General features: G+C 36.1%; 1 protein-coding gene across 1 annotated transcript in view; it reads left to right on the top strand.

Moving 5' to 3' along the window:
* Nucleotides 1-2,772: 2,772 nt before the first annotated feature.
* WDR72 (WD repeat domain 72) overlaps nt 2,773-21,279 on the top strand; it is a 93,079-nt gene continuing 74,572 nt past the window's right edge. The window contains exons 1-12 of the mRNA XM_066328472.1: nt 2,773-2,977; nt 3,995-4,101; nt 7,077-7,155; nt 9,943-10,117; nt 10,664-10,740; nt 12,458-12,577; nt 13,649-13,794; nt 14,157-14,253; nt 16,610-16,751; nt 17,036-17,281; nt 17,805-18,025; nt 18,402-18,597. Of these exons, the coding sequence (XP_066184569.1) occupies nt 2,801-2,977; nt 3,995-4,101; nt 7,077-7,155; nt 9,943-10,117; nt 10,664-10,740; nt 12,458-12,577; nt 13,649-13,794; nt 14,157-14,253; nt 16,610-16,751; nt 17,036-17,281; nt 17,805-18,025; nt 18,402-18,597 (1,783 nt within the window). The 5' untranslated portion in view covers nt 2,773-2,800. The remainder of the gene's footprint in view (nt 2,978-3,994; nt 4,102-7,076; nt 7,156-9,942; nt 10,118-10,663; nt 10,741-12,457; nt 12,578-13,648; nt 13,795-14,156; nt 14,254-16,609; nt 16,752-17,035; nt 17,282-17,804; nt 18,026-18,401; nt 18,598-21,279) is intronic.

The raw sequence follows: 21,279 nt of genomic DNA, 5'->3' as shown, positions 1-21,279 counted from the left end.
TTTTAAATATCTCATGGCTCCTGTGGAATAAGAAGTGATATGCTCAGCTTTCCAAATTAAGCTTTAATGCTACACAAATGGTCCAAAGTTACTGAAGTAGTGCAACCGAAATTCTTGAAGCTGTGAAAATTTGGATGATTTTCCAAGTTAACAGTGGTTTGTGGTTTCGGTGTGAAAAGGAACTATAGACAGAATGGTAGAGATGGAACAAGTTAGTGGTGAGATGGGCTGGTATGGTTTTAACTAAAACCAGACCTTTTCAGTAATGAGAGAGCATTCTTTGGCAGTATGGTTATGAAGGCAGCACAAATAAGCTTATTATACACAAATAAGGCTGTAAGCAGGGAGAAATGGGCAGTAGGACTGAGAAACGTGATTTCAAGTTGAATTATGGGTTAATACTGCAAATCAGATATGCTTGAGTGGGCAGAGCTGGAGGAATTTGACACGTGCTGATAAGCTACATGCAGCTCTGATATGCCTTGGGCAATATTTGACTTTGTGAAAACAGCTTTTACTTTTTTAAAAGAAAGTGTGATAAATATCTGTTGATTTTTAGTTGAAAAAAGTTTGCTTTAGGTGCCATCAGTGTCACTAAAATATTTGGTAAAGCTAAGTACTGTCAGAAAAAAATGTGTGCATGTGGATATGCTGTATTTCTAGTGAAGTCATGCTACACTAAGGACCAAAGTTTTCATTCAAACTGCTTGTGCATCAAAATACCTTATTCCAAGAAACCAAGAAGAAAGTGGAAAAAATGTTAAGGACTGTATTAATACAAAATTTCATGTACCTTCTGCTTTCCTTCTCTTGGACTTCAGTTGTAATGTTAAGGAAAACATAGAAAATATTCTTGTAATGTTTCAGTCTAAATTAAACCAGTGTTTTGTCAGTAGCAGCAGTTTTTGAGTCATGTTACTCAAGAGTAACTAAACCACCTGCAGGTAGACCATGACCACATTACCAAGTTCTATCAGTTTGCTTTCTTAACATCTGTTTGAGTTCTCTCTTACTCATCACTTGCTCAGCAGTAGGTCTTTGGTTAAGAACATCGAGCTTGGTTCTATGTTTCCCTTATAAAAAATAAAATCTGTGACTTAATATTCAATATTCAGTGGAGTACAAACTTGAATTGTGCTTCCTTGTGGTGTTTTCTACTAATTGAACACTCCCATGGTGCAAGTATAAATGACTACATGATATATAAGCAAATGCATTTTAAAGATGCAAGATTTGGCTTATCAAACTCTTTTGGCAGCCATCCCTCTATAAGCTTTAGAAAATAGCAATTTTTTTAAACTTACTTGATAACTAAAAGCATATAATTGAAGATTGTCCAGAACAGCTTTTATTTCAGGGCATAAAATGCAAGAGAAAAGGATTTCAGTGTTCACCAGTAACTTCATATGACTGGAGATTTAAAAAAAAATTAGGAGAGTCAGATTCTAATGTTAGGAACAATAATGTGTCTCGGTATTTTTATATATCCACAAAGAACTTTTATTTGAAACTAAGTGAGATTTAGCCTAATGAACTCCTGACCTCAATTTTTTCTTAGATTCTGCTTCCTCTGCCCTCAGCATTCTACCAAGGTTGTGTGGCAGGACCTCAATAGTCTGCCATACCAGTCTTTTCAGTCTTTTTTTCTCAGTAGCTGAGCCCTTTATATCATTTTCTTGTCAGGAAGCAAGACCATTCCCTTTAGTTCTGTGTCACTTAGGTTTCAGTAGTAGTCCTGAAGATACCTCTTGTCTGTGTCCCTGCTTTCAGCTGCTGTTGTGCTGGGTTACAGTTTCTTTAAGCATAACTTAAAAGGCTGCTTCTGTGCATGATTTCTGTCCTCTGGTGTTTTCTGAATTATCCCAGGATCTGCTCTTCATGTCGCTTCTCATCACTTCTGTGTTCTTGCCTTTGACTCACTGTTAGTGGCCATCATGCATTTTGTTCTGCCCACTTCCTGTCTTTCCTCACAAAAGTTCAGCTTTACTGTCATATTTTTTCACTGAGTTCTCCCAGCTGCACTACTGTAGCATTGTTTCATTTTGAACATCTTACCAAAGGGTGTGCAAAGGGCTCTGGTCTCTTCTTTGTCTAGGACAAATTGGAGCACACATTCTCTGAAAGGTGAATTTTGCTTAGTGGCTGCAAAGTAGTTCTTCTGAAGTATGTCTTCAATTGTACTCTTGATGTCTGGATTAAAAGAAAGGTGACATTCAATACTATTGAAAAGAACAATTAAAATACTTGTTTATTCAAGTGACCTTAGACAATGGTCAATCTGAAAGAGCTTAAAATCCATTTCTTCTTGTTCACTGACACTGGAGAATACAATGTTGACATATACAAGCAGTTGACATTGTTCAGTCTGTCAGCTGTTGTCAATCTATTGCCTTACCCTCCCAGAAATCACAGTCTTTATTGACACCCTGCTCCTGTGCCATCTCTGCTCCAGCAGTTGGTTGCTGCTGCTGCTGCCAATGAGCAGCACTGCTGATTGGAGGGAACAGGAGAGGTGTTGTGTCTTGCACTAGCCGCATTTAGGAAGAACATGAGCCCATCAGAGCTAAGCCAGGCTGTGTGGAGCAGCACACAACTCTTGTTGCTGATGTTTCAGTACTCTGATAGTGCTGGTCCCGGAAATTGTTAGTGTGATGTTGGCAACAGCAAGAAAATGTTTCAATGCAGCTTCACCTTCTTATGGCAATATTTTATAGCTTCACTTTCCAGATGTTGCTTAAATTGCCTCCTTTTTAAGTTGTTTTTTTTTTTTTTTTCTTGTGCTTAATCTTACTTAATCATCATGGCTTGTTTTCAGGGGTTGACCATGAAGACATCAGTACCGGCTGTGGCTGTGTGGGGGAGGACAGCTCCCTCTCACAGCATCACTGCTGTTATGATCACAGATGACCAGCAGACCATAGTTACAGGAAGCCAAGAAGGACAAATTTGTCTCTGGGATCTTTCATCAGACTTACAGGTATGTGTCCACTGTGCTACAGTTTGCCAAATAGACAGACTGGAGTTTTAGCTTTTATTATTGGCAATAGGATTATCCAGACTTGCACTTATTCAGATGAATTTTTAAAGATAGTGTGATATTAGTTATAGGAAACTCATGAAGCAGAAAGTGAAATGTCTATATGAGCAACCTGTTATTTGCAGGCTTTGGAGAATTTTTCATGGATTAGCATGATCTGTGGCTTATAAATTGAGACTGTATGCTCTGAGTAATGACAGCAAGTAAATATATACAATTATCATGATTCCTGTCTTGTGAAGTTTTTTTTTCCCCTTTGTAAATCAATTGCTGAGTGTGACCTTTCATTTAAAGAAAAAGTATCTACTTATAAAACTAAATCTGTCTACCAAGATGAAAGCAGCAAGATGGAGCTCCTCTTTTTGATGTAATTAATATGCAAATTATTGCTTTATTTCATTTTTATTTTCCTCATAATGGATCAGAGTGAAAACAGTTCATTTTTTTAGTCTGTGTTTCTAGAACTACGGTTCTATTTTTTTTTTAAAGTTAGTTATCCCATTCTTATTCAAACACAGCCTGAAAGTTTTCACTTTTATAAGGCTACCTTTTCCAATTAAAACTTTTGTATGAGTGATGATAATCAGAGAGGTTATTTAAGCATTTAGTATGACACACATGTTTAAGAACTTTGATTAATCAGTATCTACTTCTCTGTGTCACTTCCAGTGCATGCTGTAGGGTGAAGGCCAGAAATGTTCTGTACATTGCCTGTTTCATAACATTTGGTCTCCATACATTCTTCAGAAGATGAATGCAATGGATAGAAAAAAATTAGCTGTATGCAAACTGCATAAAATTTTTTCCACATCTTTCTGCATTCCAGAAATATGACTGAAGAACACAAGAATGTAAAGCAAATTGACAATTGTAGATACCTACAAGTAATATTCTCTTGGTTTTAGGTATCCTTAGTTTATACAGAATTTTTTTAAGGTAATTCTATTATTCTCCTAGATTTCATCTAAGGAAATTCTCTTTGGCCACACTGCTTCTGTAACTTGTTTGGCAAAAGCAAGAGAGTTTGAGAAACAGCCATATGTAGTAAGTGCTACTGAAAATGGGTAGGTAACTGAATATTCAATTATTCATTTCTTAAATCATGAAATGTGTGTCAAGTGTAGGTCAGATTATGCATTTGCAGGAATGTTTCAATCTACTTCCATGGTATTAAAATTATAGCAGCTATTTGGGATAGTGACTACATTGTTAATATGCAATAGTCCAACTAAGAGCTTGTCCCATGGACAACAGAAAGGTTTCACATACCCACTTACTAGACAGAAAAAAGGAATTATTCAAAAGGGGTTGGCTAGACCCTGTTCAAAGGGAAATTAATGGGCTATTTGGAGGGCATCAGCAAGTTCAACAGCATTTTAATATCATCATGTTTTTCTCTGTTTCTTCCTGAACTTAGTCTTGATAACTGAACCAGTAAAAGAAGCTAATGTATTCTGATCTGGTTTATGGCTCCACAGTCAGTATGAATGGAAACACAGAATGGCCATGAACTGAAGGCATATATGCTCCTTTTCTGTCTTTACATCTTATGTGCTGTTTTGGAGAATATCCTGTCAGAGGGCCCTGAGCTTGTAGCTTTTCTGCTGTTTATGACAGCATGTTCTGTCTGTTATGATGTAGCTTGTTGCTTGAGTCAAAAAACTACCTGCATTTCTGCTTGGGTACAACTCAGAATATTTGATAACCTTTTCAGCTGGCGTCTGAAGACCTGTTTAGGATTTCATCTGTTGAAAATAGTTAGGACTAGCTGCTTACTTTCTTATAGGCTTTCATAAGCAATTTTGTTTGGCTGCTTAATTATAGTCCCCTCTTTTTGGGGGGGTTCATCTTTCTAATTAACAGGATAGCTCTGTTAAATGGCTTTCCATGAAAAGTACATGTCAATTGTGCTTCAAGCTGTGCTTCCAGCACCTTAAGGCTACTGGTTTCTTATCAAGCAGCTTATTTGTTTTCAGCTGCTAGGATCCCTGTCTGATTCTCTCATTCAGTCATGCGTATACAGGAAAGGGATAACCTGCAGTAAAACTAGTCCAGACTTCTTAATCTTGAAAGAGTAGACTGCCTCACTGAACAAGTAGTCATAAACAGTACTGTTTGTTATTTATGCAGAGAGGGTGAGAAGTCTACACAACCAGTTTTGTTTTGCCCTTCTACAGTTCTAGTCAAGGATTCTGAGATGAAGCTGCTTTTCACTCCAGTTCTGAAGGTCTGTTAGAGCAGTGCTGTTTCCAGATCATACTGGGAGCAAAGATACTGTATTTCCAAAAAAAACTAGAGTGGAAAGTGTTAAGACACAAATGAGGATATTGCTATAGATATACCATACAGAGATGTTCACATCTTAAAGATTTTATCTCTGAAGGGATCATTACACTTGTTTGGAATGTGTGTAGGTGGGATTGAATTGTCTTCTGGCCCATTTAAGTGTTCACTTTTACCAAATTACTGCTGACTTCTCATCTGTGTTACATAAGGGTAAAGCATCCATCACTAGTACCTGTAAGGTTGCAACATGAAGTTGAGATGATTACAAATAGGAAGCCTTGTCTTCAGGAGATGGAGGGTTTGCCAAACTGCATTCTCTGGCTTGTTAATAATTCGCTTCTGCCATTTTCAGACTTCTATCTCCTTGTAGTGTGGATGGAAGAAATTGTATGGAAGATGATTCTATGTCAATCTTCCGTGTTCCACTCCAGATTATTTTCAGAGTTTATATAACTGACTGATCCCAAAAGAATGAATATTGAATGTTATTTTTTGTACTTCTAATGTGGAAGTCTGTAACTGAATCTAATGATTCATAATTTCTCACTGATGTCCTATAAATGACAAACCTGTCCTACAGCATACTGTACGGAATGTGTGATATTGCTCACTCCTTATTAGTACACGCAGTAAATTGTATGCATCATCCAGAAACTGAAGTTACATTCTGACATTCTTGTCTCATTTGCCTGTGTTTGTAGATATGTGTCACAGTAATGTAACTAAAGCAGTAAAGTTCTCATATAAGCAAAGAGAAAATCATTGCTCTGAAATGTTTAATAAATAGTGTAAAGCTTTCAGTTAAGTTCTGACTTTGGATCTACCAACTTTTATGCTGCTGTTTCTCAGCTGATAAATATTAAGAAATAATACTTTCAGTTCAGCATAAAATGGGAAAGTAGGTATGTTAAAATGTAAATCACCAAGTAGAATTTCTTATATAATAAAATATTCTCCTCAATGTATTTTTTAAGTCTGGATACAGAAAATTTCTTACACTATAGTATCAGAAATAATGAAATTAATGTTTCAGTTCTGGAAGTAATGTTTGTTTTTTTAATAAACTCTAAAAGCATCAAAGTTTAAGATTCAGTTGCTGAACTATGATAATATCTCATACAGCCTCATTTTCAACAATTGATTGTTGTGATCCAGTCCCACTGCACGTGTGTAGATAAGGAAGGTGTGCCAAAGTGTCTTTCTCAAACAGCCTTACATGTGCCCAAGTGTAGCTGGAGCGTTGCACGGGTACTCAGGTGGTTGAGAGTATTGAGAGGAGATTTTTGGGAACAGCCTCATGATGGCACTGTTTCTTCTTTACAGAAGTTCTTCCTCTGAAGAGCTGAAGTCTGATGTGGGAGAAGAATGCATAATGCTTTTTGAAACGTGTGGTTTAAGTTCAGTGAAATGAATCATTTTCAGGAGGATGTAGTTCCAGTGACAGATAGCTACAGTGACATGTTGACGAGCTGTAATGGCAGTATACCTACAATTTGTTGTAGGCCATAGTTGGTCTTAAAGTCAGGTTGGTTGCAAGGCAGCAGGGTGTAATTACCAAAACAAAAAGAAACAGATACCGTATGTCATCCCCTGCTAATGACTACATTTTCTTACCCAGCAATCTGTAACAAAAAGCTTTATAAATGACCAGACTGCACTTAAATACAGCACTAAAGAAAAACTTGGTGGTACAAAATTATTCCAGCCAATTGAGTGGAAATGACAGAGAATAATATGAAGTTATCTTTGGCAGGGAGATGTGTGTTTGGAATGTCACTAGTGGACAGTGCATTGAGAACGCAAAGCTTCCTTATAGGCATACAGCAATCCATGTAAGTATAGCAGCTTTTCATGGGCTCTCTCTTCATTACAAGAGTTTTGCTTTATTAACGTGATGTTTTTCAGAAACAGTTTTAAATATATAGCTCGTAACGTAGGAGAAAAGACCCTGTCACAACATAATTAGTTCTTATCTGTTTTTCAGGTTTTTTTCTTCTAAGAAAAGAGTTGAGACTTACGTTCCTCTGAATTCCTTAATCAAATCAGACTGATTATTTTTAAGCTGCAAATATTTGAAATGCAGTATTGATTAACTTACTGTTTGTGCATCAGGTAGCCAAGTGAAATGGTCTTAATCTTTGCTCTTGTCTTGTTGAAATTGCATGGAAGCTTCAAGTTTGATGTTGGCTTTTTCATGACATTTTAAAAGTACAGGCAATCTGGCTGAAGTTATCTGTGAGGCAGTATGCTGAAAGTCTTATTTTTAAACTTTGGAATGGTTTTGTTGCTGAACTCCTAACCTCCAAAAGACTTCACCCCATTTTCAAAAATACACTTTCATTCATTATAGAACTTTAGGACAAATCCCTTATTTTCAGAGGCTTTGAATATTTCAGATAATTTCATGTGTCTGGTTGAAACTGTATCCAGGTAAAATAAGTATCTAGATTTTGGAGTGTGGGGGAGTTTGAAATGCATGTGTGAGTAAGACTGAGGGGCCCAACATGTATGGATTTGATTCTGGGACATGGCTTATTTCTTGATATGTAAGCAGAGGAGAAGCTCAAGGCTCCTGTATTAATTAAAATGCTGTTTTTCTTTGGCAAGGAAGTCTAGGGTAGAATTAAGGCTCCAAGTGATGGATATCTGAGCCTCCACATAACTCCAAAGCACAGCCAATTTGGAATCCAAAATTTTTAAAGCTTCCAGAAGAAACTGTTTTTCCTGGCACTTCTTTGGTTGATATGAGGAGTTCAAACAAATGTTAATTGTAAAGGGAAGAGGAAAAAGCTTGGATATATTGCCAACAAAAATCATGGAAGAGTAGCTTCTGAATTTTTTTTTTACGCCTATGTATGTGTATAGAAGCATTTAATTAAGAATTAGCCTACACTTTTGTTTGTTCATACACTTAAATCATACATATTCCTTAAATGGATGTGTATACACAAACAAAGCAATACTTAAATTATAATTTGAAGTGCAGTATGACCTGCTGTGTTCTAGTGCCTAATTGGATTTTAATAGATGAGTTTACAAACAATTTCTGCAGGTAAGTAGGCAAATCTGGCGTAGCTGATTAGCTGGTAATCTGTACTTTTTTTGTGAAGATCAGAGGCAAAATATTCCTTCTTACCCTTCAAACAGGTGTAGCAAATACTTGTAGAAAATATGTACTTGCTCTCTATTAGAAGTGAGCTAAACCTTATTGTGGCTAATAATTATTTTTGCTTAATAACTTGGGCAAGAAAGTTTTCCTGTTAGATATTCCCATTTTACTTTAGCTTTCTTAGGAAAAAGGTGTTGTTAGGAGGGGAAACTATTCTTAAAATGCAGCCTTCAGATACTTATACTAAATTGTGGTTTTCTGTATGTGTGTTTTGTTGTATATTTTTTCTTGTTGTTCTATGGGGCAAGGTTGCTTGTGCGGTAGTTAGTGCTTGGTTTTAATTGAACTACTAACCTATCTGCTCTAGTAGGTTCTTTTTGTTCAGTGTAGCTGATTTAGCTATGAATGGCAGATGTCAAGTAGTGCAAACTGAATATTTGCCATTTGAAATGAAATTTAACACCAGGGTCAACACTTCAACATTTGTGGATCTTAGCCAGTGTGGAGTTTTCTCAGAGGAATTATTGAGTATAACAATCCTCTATTTCAAGCCTAATTTAATATTTATAGTAATTACAAATTCTAAGCATTTCTGCCTCTGTTTATTCATAATACTTGTAGTACTATTTATTCTATTTCCAGTTATTTATACTACTTTTTTTCATACTTCAGTTAGTTGACTAAAAACCCAAGAATTATTATATAAGCAATACTGTACAGAAAAATTTGTAAATGAGGTACAGTCTTCTTGGGTTGTCTGATATTTTTGTCTGACTACATGATTGTTCCCTTTATTTTAAGGTTAGTATTAAATAGAAATCTGCTTTGAGGTGGCTGCTTATGTGTTTACAGAAATTGTTTACTAATACAGCTAGAGATGCAATGCAGGTGTGCTTGCACTTATAAAACACCGATCATAAAAGAAATCCTCATAGTCACTTTGTACTCTGGCCCTGTTCCTTTGCTTTGTGTCTATTTTGTCTTTTGGGTTTTTTTTTCCCTTTATGTGATTGCTGAGAAAGAATCTTCTGAACACCAGGGCATTTAATGTCAGAGTGAAGAATATCCTATGGAGTAGAAATCCTTGCTGGGAAGTAATCAGGAATCCATTATGAAAAATTTAATTAGGAATATTCTGCATCTTTACCTGATTTTTCCTTTTCATACAACTCTTGATGACAGGAGCTTTTTTAAATGTTTGGAGAGGGGCCTCTCAGAGAAACAAGTCTCAAACTCCTGAGCAATTTATGGAGAAAATTAACACCTGACTTTCTTCCAAAAATTACAAAAATTGTAATATTTAAGAAGGACAGGTGCTGCTTTCAGTCTGAAGCACCTTTTACTAAGCTGTGACTTGCTAGCGTCACTACCGGTATTGTGTGTAGTTTCACATATGCCTCAGATTTGTTGGTGATGCTACAAGTATTGGCTATGACATGTTTGGTGTGAAAAATCTGCATGCCATTTGTGTATCTGTGTGTGCTGACTCTCTCCTTTCTACTTGGGACAGTATTACCATTGCTCATTCCGAATGACAGGTGAAGGCTGGCTTCTTTGTTGTGGCGAATATCAAGATATTCTTATTATTGATGCTAAAACTTTGGGTGTTCTCCACACTTTATCATCATCTCAGTCTTCTGATTGGATAAATTGTATGTGTATTGTGCACTCTGCAAGAATTCAAGGTAAATGTTTTAAAGGTATTTATGTACGCAAATTAAATTGCAATAAAATATTTCTGTATAGATGGTATGATCCTACTTGATTTAATATCAAATTGTTTCACAGAGCTATTATGTAGAAGATGTTAATGTTTATTGATAGCACAAGAGGTGGTTTTATGACTCCTAATATTGGCCTTGTTTTATTTGATATGTTTTTTAGAGGAAAAAAAGCTTCTGTGCTGGATGTAAGCGGCTCGTTTCTTGGATTTAAGTGTAAATAAGTTTTCTTATATCGGAGAAATTAAAGGCACAATACCACAGTTCTGTGCCTGCTGCTAATACATTATTCACTGTTTGCTGATGTGTTTTGTATTTCTGTATATAATTTACTTATTCCCTTTTTGCTTACACAATTTGTATTTTTGTATATAATGTACTTTTTTTTTTTGTGTAGAGCTGATATTTCATCTAAACAGTGTCCTGTAGAATCCTTGTTTTAGTGCTGACTTGGTTGGTGCCATTTGAACTTTGCTTCAAGTTGACTATCTCACTGTTAACTTTTCACAGAGGACTCTTTGGTTGCAGTGTCTGTAGCTGGAGTTCTCAAAGTGTGGGACCTGTCTTCATCTCTGAATAGCATTCAGGTCAGTGTTAACATGAATGTTCTCAAGTAAAAGCTACATTGAAGCAGAATATGAATAAATTTAGATTTTCTGGATGTGTATTAAATAGATTTTATTACTTTTGTTACAAAATTCTAAAAACACATAGCATTATTTAAAATTGGACCATTGGACAGCTTTTGCCTTGACAACTGTACTACCTTTTGGCCAGGCTCCTTGTCTTTTCATGTTCCAGGATGCTTAAGTTTCAGTGCTTTTCTGCTATCCTGATAATGCCTTTGAACCCCTTCACTCTGTCCTTTACACTAAAAGCTCTTCAATATTGGCCTTTGTACTCCCTCTTCACCCTTGTTATTCTCTTCGAAATGGTCCTTTAGATTTTGTTTTCCTCAGTCTGCTTTTCACAATGCTGTCTTCGCTTGGAAAAGACTCTTGGTGTGTCAAGTGTCCTATTTTTCTATCTTCAAGCTCACGTATGCTTTTTTGTGTTAATATTGTCAGCAGCTGTCACCTTCCATAAACAAGTGTTAGAATTGGGATGAAATTTTTGTGTTTTAATTATACTCTAAAAGCTAGATTCACAAAGGGACTTCAACAGTGAGACAAATGGCAAAATATCAACAGACTCCTCTCAATGTTGATAACTCCTCACTGCCTGACTCAAACTGCAGGGTGTGGACAGTACTACTTGTTCATGGGTAGAATCAGGCCCCTGAGGACAGTCTGTCAAGTTTGATACCATCCTGGTGTTTCTGATTTATCTGTGGTGTTTTGGCGTGGGTGCACCTTTTCAGCATTCCTAGAGCTGCCCCACTGCCATGTTGTAAAAATTCTGAGGACTCTAACAACGGATTACAGATGTCAGAGGAACATATGGTGTGGTGCAGTCTCTTTACTGCCTGGGGCCACTTTTTGTGGAGGGTCTGCTGCAGAGTGCGTAACAATCTAAATTCTAAAGAGCAGTGTTTTAGTAAATATTGTTGGATTTACGTGGAATTAACTAAAGCCACAAGATGCTGTAAGAAAATGGCTTTCAGTTTTATAGCCATGATCCCAAGCATACCCCTTCTGTGAGAGGTTTTGAGACTGTTGGTATCTTAAAAAACAGAAACATCAGTTTTAAGTGATTTAATCAATATTTAATAAATATAATTCCAATAGAATAATTTTGATCCTGATGACTTTAATATATGATATTCCCACAAAAAAGTGAGAATACATTGTTTTTAGCAGCACATTTAGCAATACAAAGCTAAGAAAATTAATTGCTTTTACACTACATTAAAGGTTTTAAAAGCAAACAAGACATATGGCAGCATCAGTATCTCAGACTGTCCTGGTTGCAACAAGAATGAGCGGGAAAGTGTAATATTCATCAGCTTTTCTGATTTTGATTCTCTGTTTATAGGTTTGTTGTAGCTGTTTTTTGACTGAAGAATACTTAGCAGATACTTATTATAGCAGTTTCTATTTATGGCCTGCCTTTGGTCCTTCTCCACGTTCATTATCATTTCTTTTAAGTGAGATCATGGTTGGAGACACAGTGAATGTTCACGTTCTTCTGTTTACATGTTAGTTGTGAACCCTGTTGTCTTTATATTGTCAATTAAGAATTATATGTTGCTTTGAATTTTGAAAGTTTCTTAACGGGAAGTTATTTTCAGTGGGTTGTTTTATCCTAAAAGCTCAGATACCTGAAACAAATTTTATAGCTTTTTTTTCTCTCTGTGCTGTAAAGGAGAAACAAAATGTGTACGAGAAGGAATCAAAATCTCTGGACTGTATAAATTGTCAAGCAGTAAGATTTTGTACTTACACAGAAAGGCTCCTTCTAGTTGTGTCCTCCATGTGCTGGCAGGTACATTATTGAGCATTATACTTTCTTTCTAATGTTGTTGATTTTGAAAAACTAATGTGGTTTTTACATGCAGATGCTTGTTTTTACCTTAGGTTAAAGAAAGTGTTCACAAATGGTCAGGTAAAATTATACCTGTAACACTTCTTGGCTTATCTTAACTGTGTGAAAGAGATGAAGCTTTTATTTTTTATGAATGCATTTCCATTTTAAAAGTTTACCACCAAATTGGCTGGGTAGAAGGGGGATTTAAGTCTTAGACAGTTGTAGAGCACTGAGTGCATTATAGTCTCCTCCACAGTGCTTTTGAAAGGGAGACAAAGATTAAAAAACCCTCTTTAAGTATGACAGAAGTACTCACAGTTGGCAAACCCTCAGTAGCCAGGGACCTTTGTTTGTTGATAGAAGCAGCAAAACCAAAGATCCCAGGCTATGTTGCTTTTTCTTGTAGCTATAATAAAATAACTAAAAATTTAAAAAAGCTAGTAACAGTTTTAGAGAAAACATAAAGTACTTAAACTGAAACTTATTGTAAAAAATTCTTTGTTTTTCTTTTCCAGTGCTACAAAACTACTTACATTATTCAGGATTATTTTAACATATATACCTGATTCCAGCATCTCCCAGGAATGGGTCAAAAAATTTCACATACTCCTGGGTCAGCTTTGAGTAATGTAGTTGTAGACTATGCTTGAAATGTCTCTTGGGCTACTTAAATTCTGTACAGAAGCATTTATAGCAAAAGTTCATGTGTAGAATGGACACACTTTTCATGGAAGAATATCTGTAACATGCATTGTTTCCTATGAATTCCTATAATGAGACTACAAGACCATGATGCTACTTTCTAGTTGTTTTTTTTTTCTGTCAGTTTCTTTAACTTTGAACTGGATGAGTTCACTCTGACTTTGCAGTAGTTTGTTTTTATCCAAACACATTAGGCTTGAAAAATAGTTGTTCAACTACAAAGAGTTGAACTCATGTTCTACCTACTGATCCACTGTCCAAACCTAGTTCAGCTTCAAGTGAATTTGCCAACACTACTTGTTTATATATTTTTTTTTCTGAACTTAGGTCTATGATTATTGTGATTTCTCCTTGCTTTGTACTGAGTTCTGTAAGAGTGGTCAGTGCTTTGCTGGTGGGGAAGTGCTGGCAGCTTACAGACTTATCATCTGGACAGAAGATGGCCACAGTTACATTTACCAGCTGCTAAACAGGTGGGCTCAGATGGGAAATTCACACAAAAAGTTCAGGTATAAGATGAACTTTGGGAGGGTTACTATGGAAAATCTCTGCATGTTGCAAATGATCAAAAACCAGAACAAAACCACTTTGGCACTCAAAGATTTACCCTGAATTTGACAGCACTCAGTCTTTGTTAGACACAGCAGGGGGCATAGGAATAAGATTAGCCATGTAGAACTTGGGCAGCTGGTGCTGTGATTTCAAAAAGTCTCCTGTAATTACTTATTTGGTTACCTTTAATTGAACTTGTGAATCTTGGATGTTACTGTTCTGCTTTCTAAAAAAACGACTTTCTAAATCTTGTATGTTTAAAATTTCTTTTTAAATTATGCAGTGGCCTTTCTAAAAGCATGTACCCTGCTGATGGGAAGGCGCTGAAGGAAACAGTTTATCCTCATTTACTCAGCTTTACTAGTATGAAGGAAAATAAGGTAAAATCATAAGGGTTTGAGAGTTTGTCTGTTTGCAGTTACCTGAATAATCCCAAAAGAATTGATGAATTCATCAACAGATTTAATTGTTCTTTAAAAACGATGAGTAATATTTATTCCTTAATTTTAAAATTGTTACTTTCAAACTTGTAGGTGCTTATAACATATTTTGTCTTTGAATTTGGCCATATTTCAGTTTTTTCAAAGTGGAAAAATGTCTTTATCTTAAACTATAGATTGACTGGTTGTTGTCTTTTCTCTAATTTTGATGAAAAGAAAAAATATTTTTCTAACAAAGATGTAGTCTAAAATAGTTCTAGGAGCTTCTGCTTTCAAATCTATAAAAATTAATAAAAATATATAAATAATAAAAACTCCCAAAAAATAAAATCATGCCATAAAACCAAAATCAAAAAAAGGCAACCCATGAGCAAAATGTAAGCAAGTTACTTAGTTCTTCTATTGTTATGGAATGTATGCATGTTTCAATGTAACTACATAAATAGATTGTGTATCCACGTGAAATTGAAGGGATCTGAATCTGCAGCATTTTATCCATTGTACTGCTCGCTTGAGCCTTCAGAGGCATAATCACATACAGAACTTTCTTGCACTGTGAGCACGCTGATGTATCCAGAGTGCATAAAATGAGATGCATGTGGTTCTCTTCAGAGCCGTGGTCTTGGCTTGAAGAAGTCTCTAATGTTAGAAAAGAGGAAGCTGAAAAAGTAGATGACCTCTATACTTTAATTTGCGGATTCATACTCAGCAGAGCATGTCACACCAATTTCAAATTTGAAGTTACTGTGTAGAGAGGTATCTCAAACGGACCCAGCTGTGTTGGAAAACCTATGTCTTCATTCACCTTTTATGCAGTGCTTTGTGTGACCACATAGAAATACATCAGGAAACCCAGTTGATTTGAAAAGTAGAAAATTTGTTGTAATTAAGAAGCTGGGGAATGAGGGACAGGAAAGATATGTGGTAGGCCTTCTTACTAGGACAAAAAATGAACCAGAACAAACAGATTATTCTGTGGTGTTCTGATTGTGGCTTTTTTGCTGATGCTGTTAATGAAGTTGTAATTGTTGGAAGATGTGGATTTAATTCCTGCCTGAAATTGCATTGGTTTGAGTGTTTGTGAGAGCTCAAGCAGGTTGTTAAGCACTTTCTGAAGATACGCAACAAAAACGTATTTTTATTTGTAGCTGACTATAAACATTGTTAAATATATACCTTTGCGAGGTTTTCTAGTGTTCTTTCTTTCTGTTGACACATGTAGGCCCTTAGAAAGCATGTTTGTTGCATAATCCTGTGAAGCTTGACAGATTTAATTTTCAGTTGAAGGGAAAGAGCATAAGCCATTCAGCTTTTCCCCAAATGCTGTGATCTAAAAATCAGATAGGATAACTGCTGAAGGATGCCAAAAGGTCAGGAAAGGTGAGGGAAAAGAAATAGCCGAAACACATGGCTTAGCAAATAATAGGGTTACAGTGGTGGTACAGAGTTCACATATGCTTTCCCCCAAATGTGTGCCTTTTTAAAAATAATGACCTGCTCTTTTTTAATATTTTGGCTTTAATATTTTCCTTACTGCCTGAATAGTTTTTAAAGCATATTTGTGAGACAAGCAAATCACCTGTGTGACGATCTGTTTTGAACTCCATTTTGTGATTATAAACTGAACCATTTTACAGGACAGTTAATTATTTTGGAACTGACTCTCATACTTCGATGTTGTAAATAAGTATATCCAACATAGGAGATAGTTATTGAGAGTGATTAGCTTTCTCCTGAGCCTTTTTTTCTATAGTAAACAACCCCAGCTCCCCCAGCTGCTCATCAGAATTGTGTTCCACACTCTTTAGTAGGTTCATTGCTCTTTGGAAATGCTCTACCACCTCGTGATTGAACGATGCTGTTATAAACTATTACCTGTGTAAAAGCACAATTCTTACCTTTCGTTATTTGTAGTCATACAAGCTGTCATGGCTGAAGCTTTACTGAATTTGTTTAGATTCAAAGATTATCAGTATTTCACTGCACTGCATTTTCAGCCTGATCTTGGTCCTTATGCTAGTGAAACTCTAAACCTGGGGAGAACTTTCAGTCTACTTTTTCATTTAGGATGTAGATTTAGCCAAGGATACTTGCAAAGCAGAGGTGATTCTTGAGAGATTTATACCAGGCAGAATAGACTTATCTGAGCAGGATTTAGTGGCAGGTGAGAAATCAGCTGTGGTTTGTTTTGTATTTTTACAGCTTTTGATGAAACACCCCCCCCCCCTTACAATTAATTGTTACATTATTTTATCAGTTTTATTTCAGAATATTGATTTACTATCCTTTTTCACAGAGTCTTCCTTTTGTCATGGGCTTCCTGAATGAAAGAAAGGAGCCTTTCTACAAGGTTCTTTTTTCTGGTGAAGCTTCAGGACGCATCACTTTGTGGCACATTCCTGATGTTCCTGTGTCAATGTTTGACGGTTCTCCAAAAGGTTTGGCACTTTTGGCACCTTGCTACCACCTTTTTCATTATGTCTTGGGGTCAATTTCCATGAAAATCAACATTTTACACTAGAAAGTGATGCTCATTTTTTCATTGTGTGGTGATTGCCTGTAGTTAGGAGAAGTAGCAACTGCTGACTTTCCAACCCTAGACTGCAGAAAGGATTAGTTAAGGGAAGTGATCAAGAGATGAAAAGATGTATTTTGTTTAGTTTGACTTTTTATATTTTGTTTTGCATAAACAAAAAAAATCCTTTCTTGCCCCACCCTCTAGAGATCACAATTACAACCATGTGGACTCTTCAGGATAATTTTGATAAGCATCATTCCATGTCAGAGGGCATTATTGATCAACTTTGTGGATCTGAAGATGGATTTGGAAGTGCAGTTGTCAGTTCCTCTGTGTACATACCTGGTCTTGATAAGCTTGTATGTGGATGTGAAAATGGGAAAATTTTTGTAACATTAGGTTTAAAAACTGCAAGAGCAAGACTTTTAGGAAACATATCTTTTCTTAAAGGTAAGTTTTAACAATGTGTTCAGATTCATCTCAGTCAAGCACAGAAGACTTCCTATTTCTGGCATCTCTTCCAGTGTTCCCTGTAAAAATTCTCTGAAAAGTAGGGCTGGTGGTCAGGAATGGAATGTGGAAAATGGAACATGATGATCTTCCTTCTACCATAGCTAATCTACTGGATCACAGCTTAGTACTACTAAGTGCTTTCCAGTAGTAGGAATCTGGGAATGGCTATGGGATTGGATATTCCCTAGAAGTGAGATATGTGGCATGCCACTATATTGGCAGTTTTCTTTTTTTATTTGCTCTCTAAAAGATTATTCCACTGAAGGGAACATAAAGGATACATCTCAGTAGTGAAGCTTAGTGTGCAGGCCTTTGTTCTCGCATTTAGGCAAAAGTCCAAAATTCTTTGATTCCATGTAAAAGTTGGTTGTATTTATCCTGACTTTCCAGAAATGTGCTGTAAAATATGGAACTCCTATTCTTAAAGAACAAAAATAATTTATGTACTATCTTGTTTCAGATAATCTACCTTATAAGGTTCTGAGTGGTCACAGTAGCAGAGTCACTTGCTTACTTTATCCACATGACACATCAGTAAGATTTGATCCAAGCTGGCTGTTATCAGGGGGCCAGGATTCTGTGGTGATCTGCTGGGATATATTTACTGGAGGCATCCTACACCAGTTTAATCTGCAGTCTGGTGCAGTGACAGAGCTCTTGCAGTCCCCAGAACACTACACAGTAAGTAAAAGCATAATAAATTATGTATCCAAAAAAATTCTCTCTATATACCTATCTGCTTGTGTATACAATTTACATATAAGAGAAAATAAAAAGAAAACACTTTCTGACAATACTTAAGCCCATACCACTTTGCTTAATTTACCTTAATTGTTGCCTTTGGAAGTTACTTATAATTGCAGCGAATTGAGTTCTTGAATTTGTGACATATTAAATTGAAGCTCTTAACATTCTATTTACCATTTTTAATATCATGATTATCAACTTATATCTCAATTAGATTAACTCTTCCTCCTGAAATTTAAAGAACATACTCAGTAAGCCTAGAAGCTTGAACATTTAATCTTTTAATCTCCTGAAGTTTTCTGTTTTGCAGTTAAACGACCAGAGTACAGTGTGCTGTGTGTGCAGTGACCACTCAGTAGCAATTCTACACCTTCAGAAGAAACAATGTCTCTTACATGCCAGAAAGCATCTGTTTCCTGTGAAGAAGATAAAATTTGACCCTCTTGAGAATGTGCTAATTGTTGGATGTGAAGACAATTCAGTTTATATTTGGGAAATTGAAACAGGTAGTAACACAGAGGTGTTTTGTTTTGATGTTTTGTTCGCTTTCCCGAAGATTTGTCTGTCACATGTTATCATAGGAGCATAACTTAGAGAGGGCCAAAACATTAGTAGAAGTGCTATCACATAGATTAAATGAATTGGAGAGTTTCAATGTTTATATAAACAAGAAAGAAAATTTTCTTCAGGTTCAAGGTATGCCACTAGTAAAGTAGAAGATCTTAAGTCTCATCCTGATAATCAGAAGTTTAGCTGACATGGCAGTAAATTGAGTAGAATACCCCTGGGAGCTGTAAATAAAAATCAAACTTATTAGAAAGACCGATGTTTTTCAGTCTAAACTGTCCCAAGTTTGAGCACCAAGTTATGCTTTCTTCCAAGAATTCATAATCTAAGATCTTTTGATTTAATTGATGATCAGTTAACAGTGGAAGATAATTGCAGAGCTCACAGCTGTGTAGTATACATAACTAAAACTGAGTATTTTCAGGTTAAACTGTAGATTCTCAGGTGATTAGAGAGTGTAGTGCTGATTCATATGGGTAATGAGTTATTTGAGCTTGGACAGACAGAGCTGTTAGAGGTTGTAATGGTATTAGACACTACAATACGTGTGCTCAGGCAATTCAGAGCTGTGTGTCCTGAGAGGAGGAAGGTGCATTGAGTCCAGAGCCAGTGAAGTGCACAACATGTTAAAACTCAATTTTACTAATTTAGCACTGAAATCACAATTCATTTTACAGGTTATTACAACACACTATCTACGCTGTTTGCTTTAGACAAAACAGGAAAAAAATCAGAGTATATTTGAACTACCTCTCCTTTTCTTATAAAACCATTGCCTACTTCAAGATTAAAGAGGAAGTAAAATTGATACCACTGCTCATGCATATTACATATTAAGACAGGGTGCAGCTGGATAAAAGTGTGTCTGAGTATCCTGGAAGAATAAGTGCCACAATCACCACCTCTTTAAGAATAGCTGGTACGCAGGAAAAGATGCTGTTTTTTGCTATACAGTAGCAATTAACAAATCTTTTTTTGTTATTGTTGTTCCTGTTATGCGTTGCTGACTAAAAGGTGCCATCTAGGGTCAATACCTGTGAAAGCCTGGTAGGATACACTGTAGTTGCTTTAATGTTGAATTACATCTGTATTGCAGCAGAACACAAGAGGTCATGGCGTTGATCCTTGAAATTGGCCTGACCTAGATCAAGAGCTATGTAGATACTTCAGTGGCACTCAGGCAGACAAAGCATGGTTCAGATGTGTGACAGAGATGTACACAGCATTGCTGAGGCACCTCTGCAGGAACACAGCACCTTTCATTAAGATTTCATCTGCTGGCAAACGAATGGGCAACCACACATAGTACCACTTGCCTACACAGTTACCTCTGGACGTGTTACCTCACTCAGTTTAAATAGGATAAAATCTGAGTGGTAGCCTTGTGCTTGAATTCCCTTATGGAAAGGGACATAAGATGGCTTTTATTGCTTCTACAGTCAAGAAGTGTTTATATTTCTTCTGGCTATGCAGTGTGCTTCATGACTTGGGCTTTGCCTCTAAGCTGCAGTCAGTGGAGTATTGTGTCAGACTCATATATCACTGTTTGCAGTGATATATGCAAAACCCAAATCTGAACAGTATTACTGTGCAAAAGGTAATGGATGGCTGGGAAAACAGCCAGTCTGATAGTAATTTCAGGCTGTGGATTAAGAAATTTCTATGAATATTTTAGTATTTACACTCTTACAGAGTCAGCAGTAATTCTGTTGAATTTGACAGATGACTTCAGAAAAGTTTAGAGACCTAGTACCACTTTGACTCTAGAATGGTTCTTCTGTCTGACCCCTAAAGCACATGGAAGCTTACATTGCGCATAACAGTTCATGGTCCAGTTTCTTGTGACAGAGGTTGACACACTTGTACAGAAAACATTTCAAAGGACCTAAAGATGTTTGTCTCAACAGGCTTTCATAATCATCACTTTATGGGGCAGAAGAAACTGTGTCCTAGGTCAAACTCTTAACCAGTGCTACTTTGTGTACAACTTTTTACTCTTTTTTCATGAGATTTAAGAAGATAACCTTATTTTACCTGGTCACTGGGAAGTTTTCTGCGTACAACAGTCTACATATATTCTAAATAAATATATGTTTATGCTGAAATGTTAAATACCAGGAGTCTAGTTCAAGTGTAATTTAAATCTGTATCTCTTCCTGACTGACTACAAGACAAGTCTAAAAAATATGGGAGGAAAAAAAAGGTAAAAAATTGCCTGTTGCTGTTACAGGACTAGAATAAGATAAATTTAATTACATCCTTTTATTCCTTTGATTTATGGAGCAAAAGAAAAATTTTCTAAGTTTGTTTATATTGAACCTACATGCGGGTAGCGATCTAGGAAAAAAATACAGAGGGCATGAAATATCTGTGTAGTTTAATATATTTTACCTAAATTTTAATATATGGATACGGCAACTTTCCATTACAGTGGAATATCTTTCCATGACAATGAATATTGATCTAATCATACATTTGGAGTATTAATACAGTATGTGTAGAGGATATGCTCCAAACTTGTGTGCTAGAAGACAAATATGAAAATCAATAACAAATTTTATTCTAATTAAAGTGCAGAATATTTCTTCCAATAGCCACCACTTGAAATCCCCTTCAATAAG

This window comes from Sylvia atricapilla, chromosome 13 (assembly GCF_009819655.1).
Source record: "Sylvia atricapilla isolate bSylAtr1 chromosome 13, bSylAtr1.pri, whole genome shotgun sequence".
NCBI lineage: Eukaryota > Metazoa > Chordata > Aves > Passeriformes > Sylviidae > Sylvia > Sylvia atricapilla.
The sequence above is the reverse complement of the archived record's forward strand: the minus strand, read 5'-3'. Positions and strand labels throughout refer to the sequence as shown.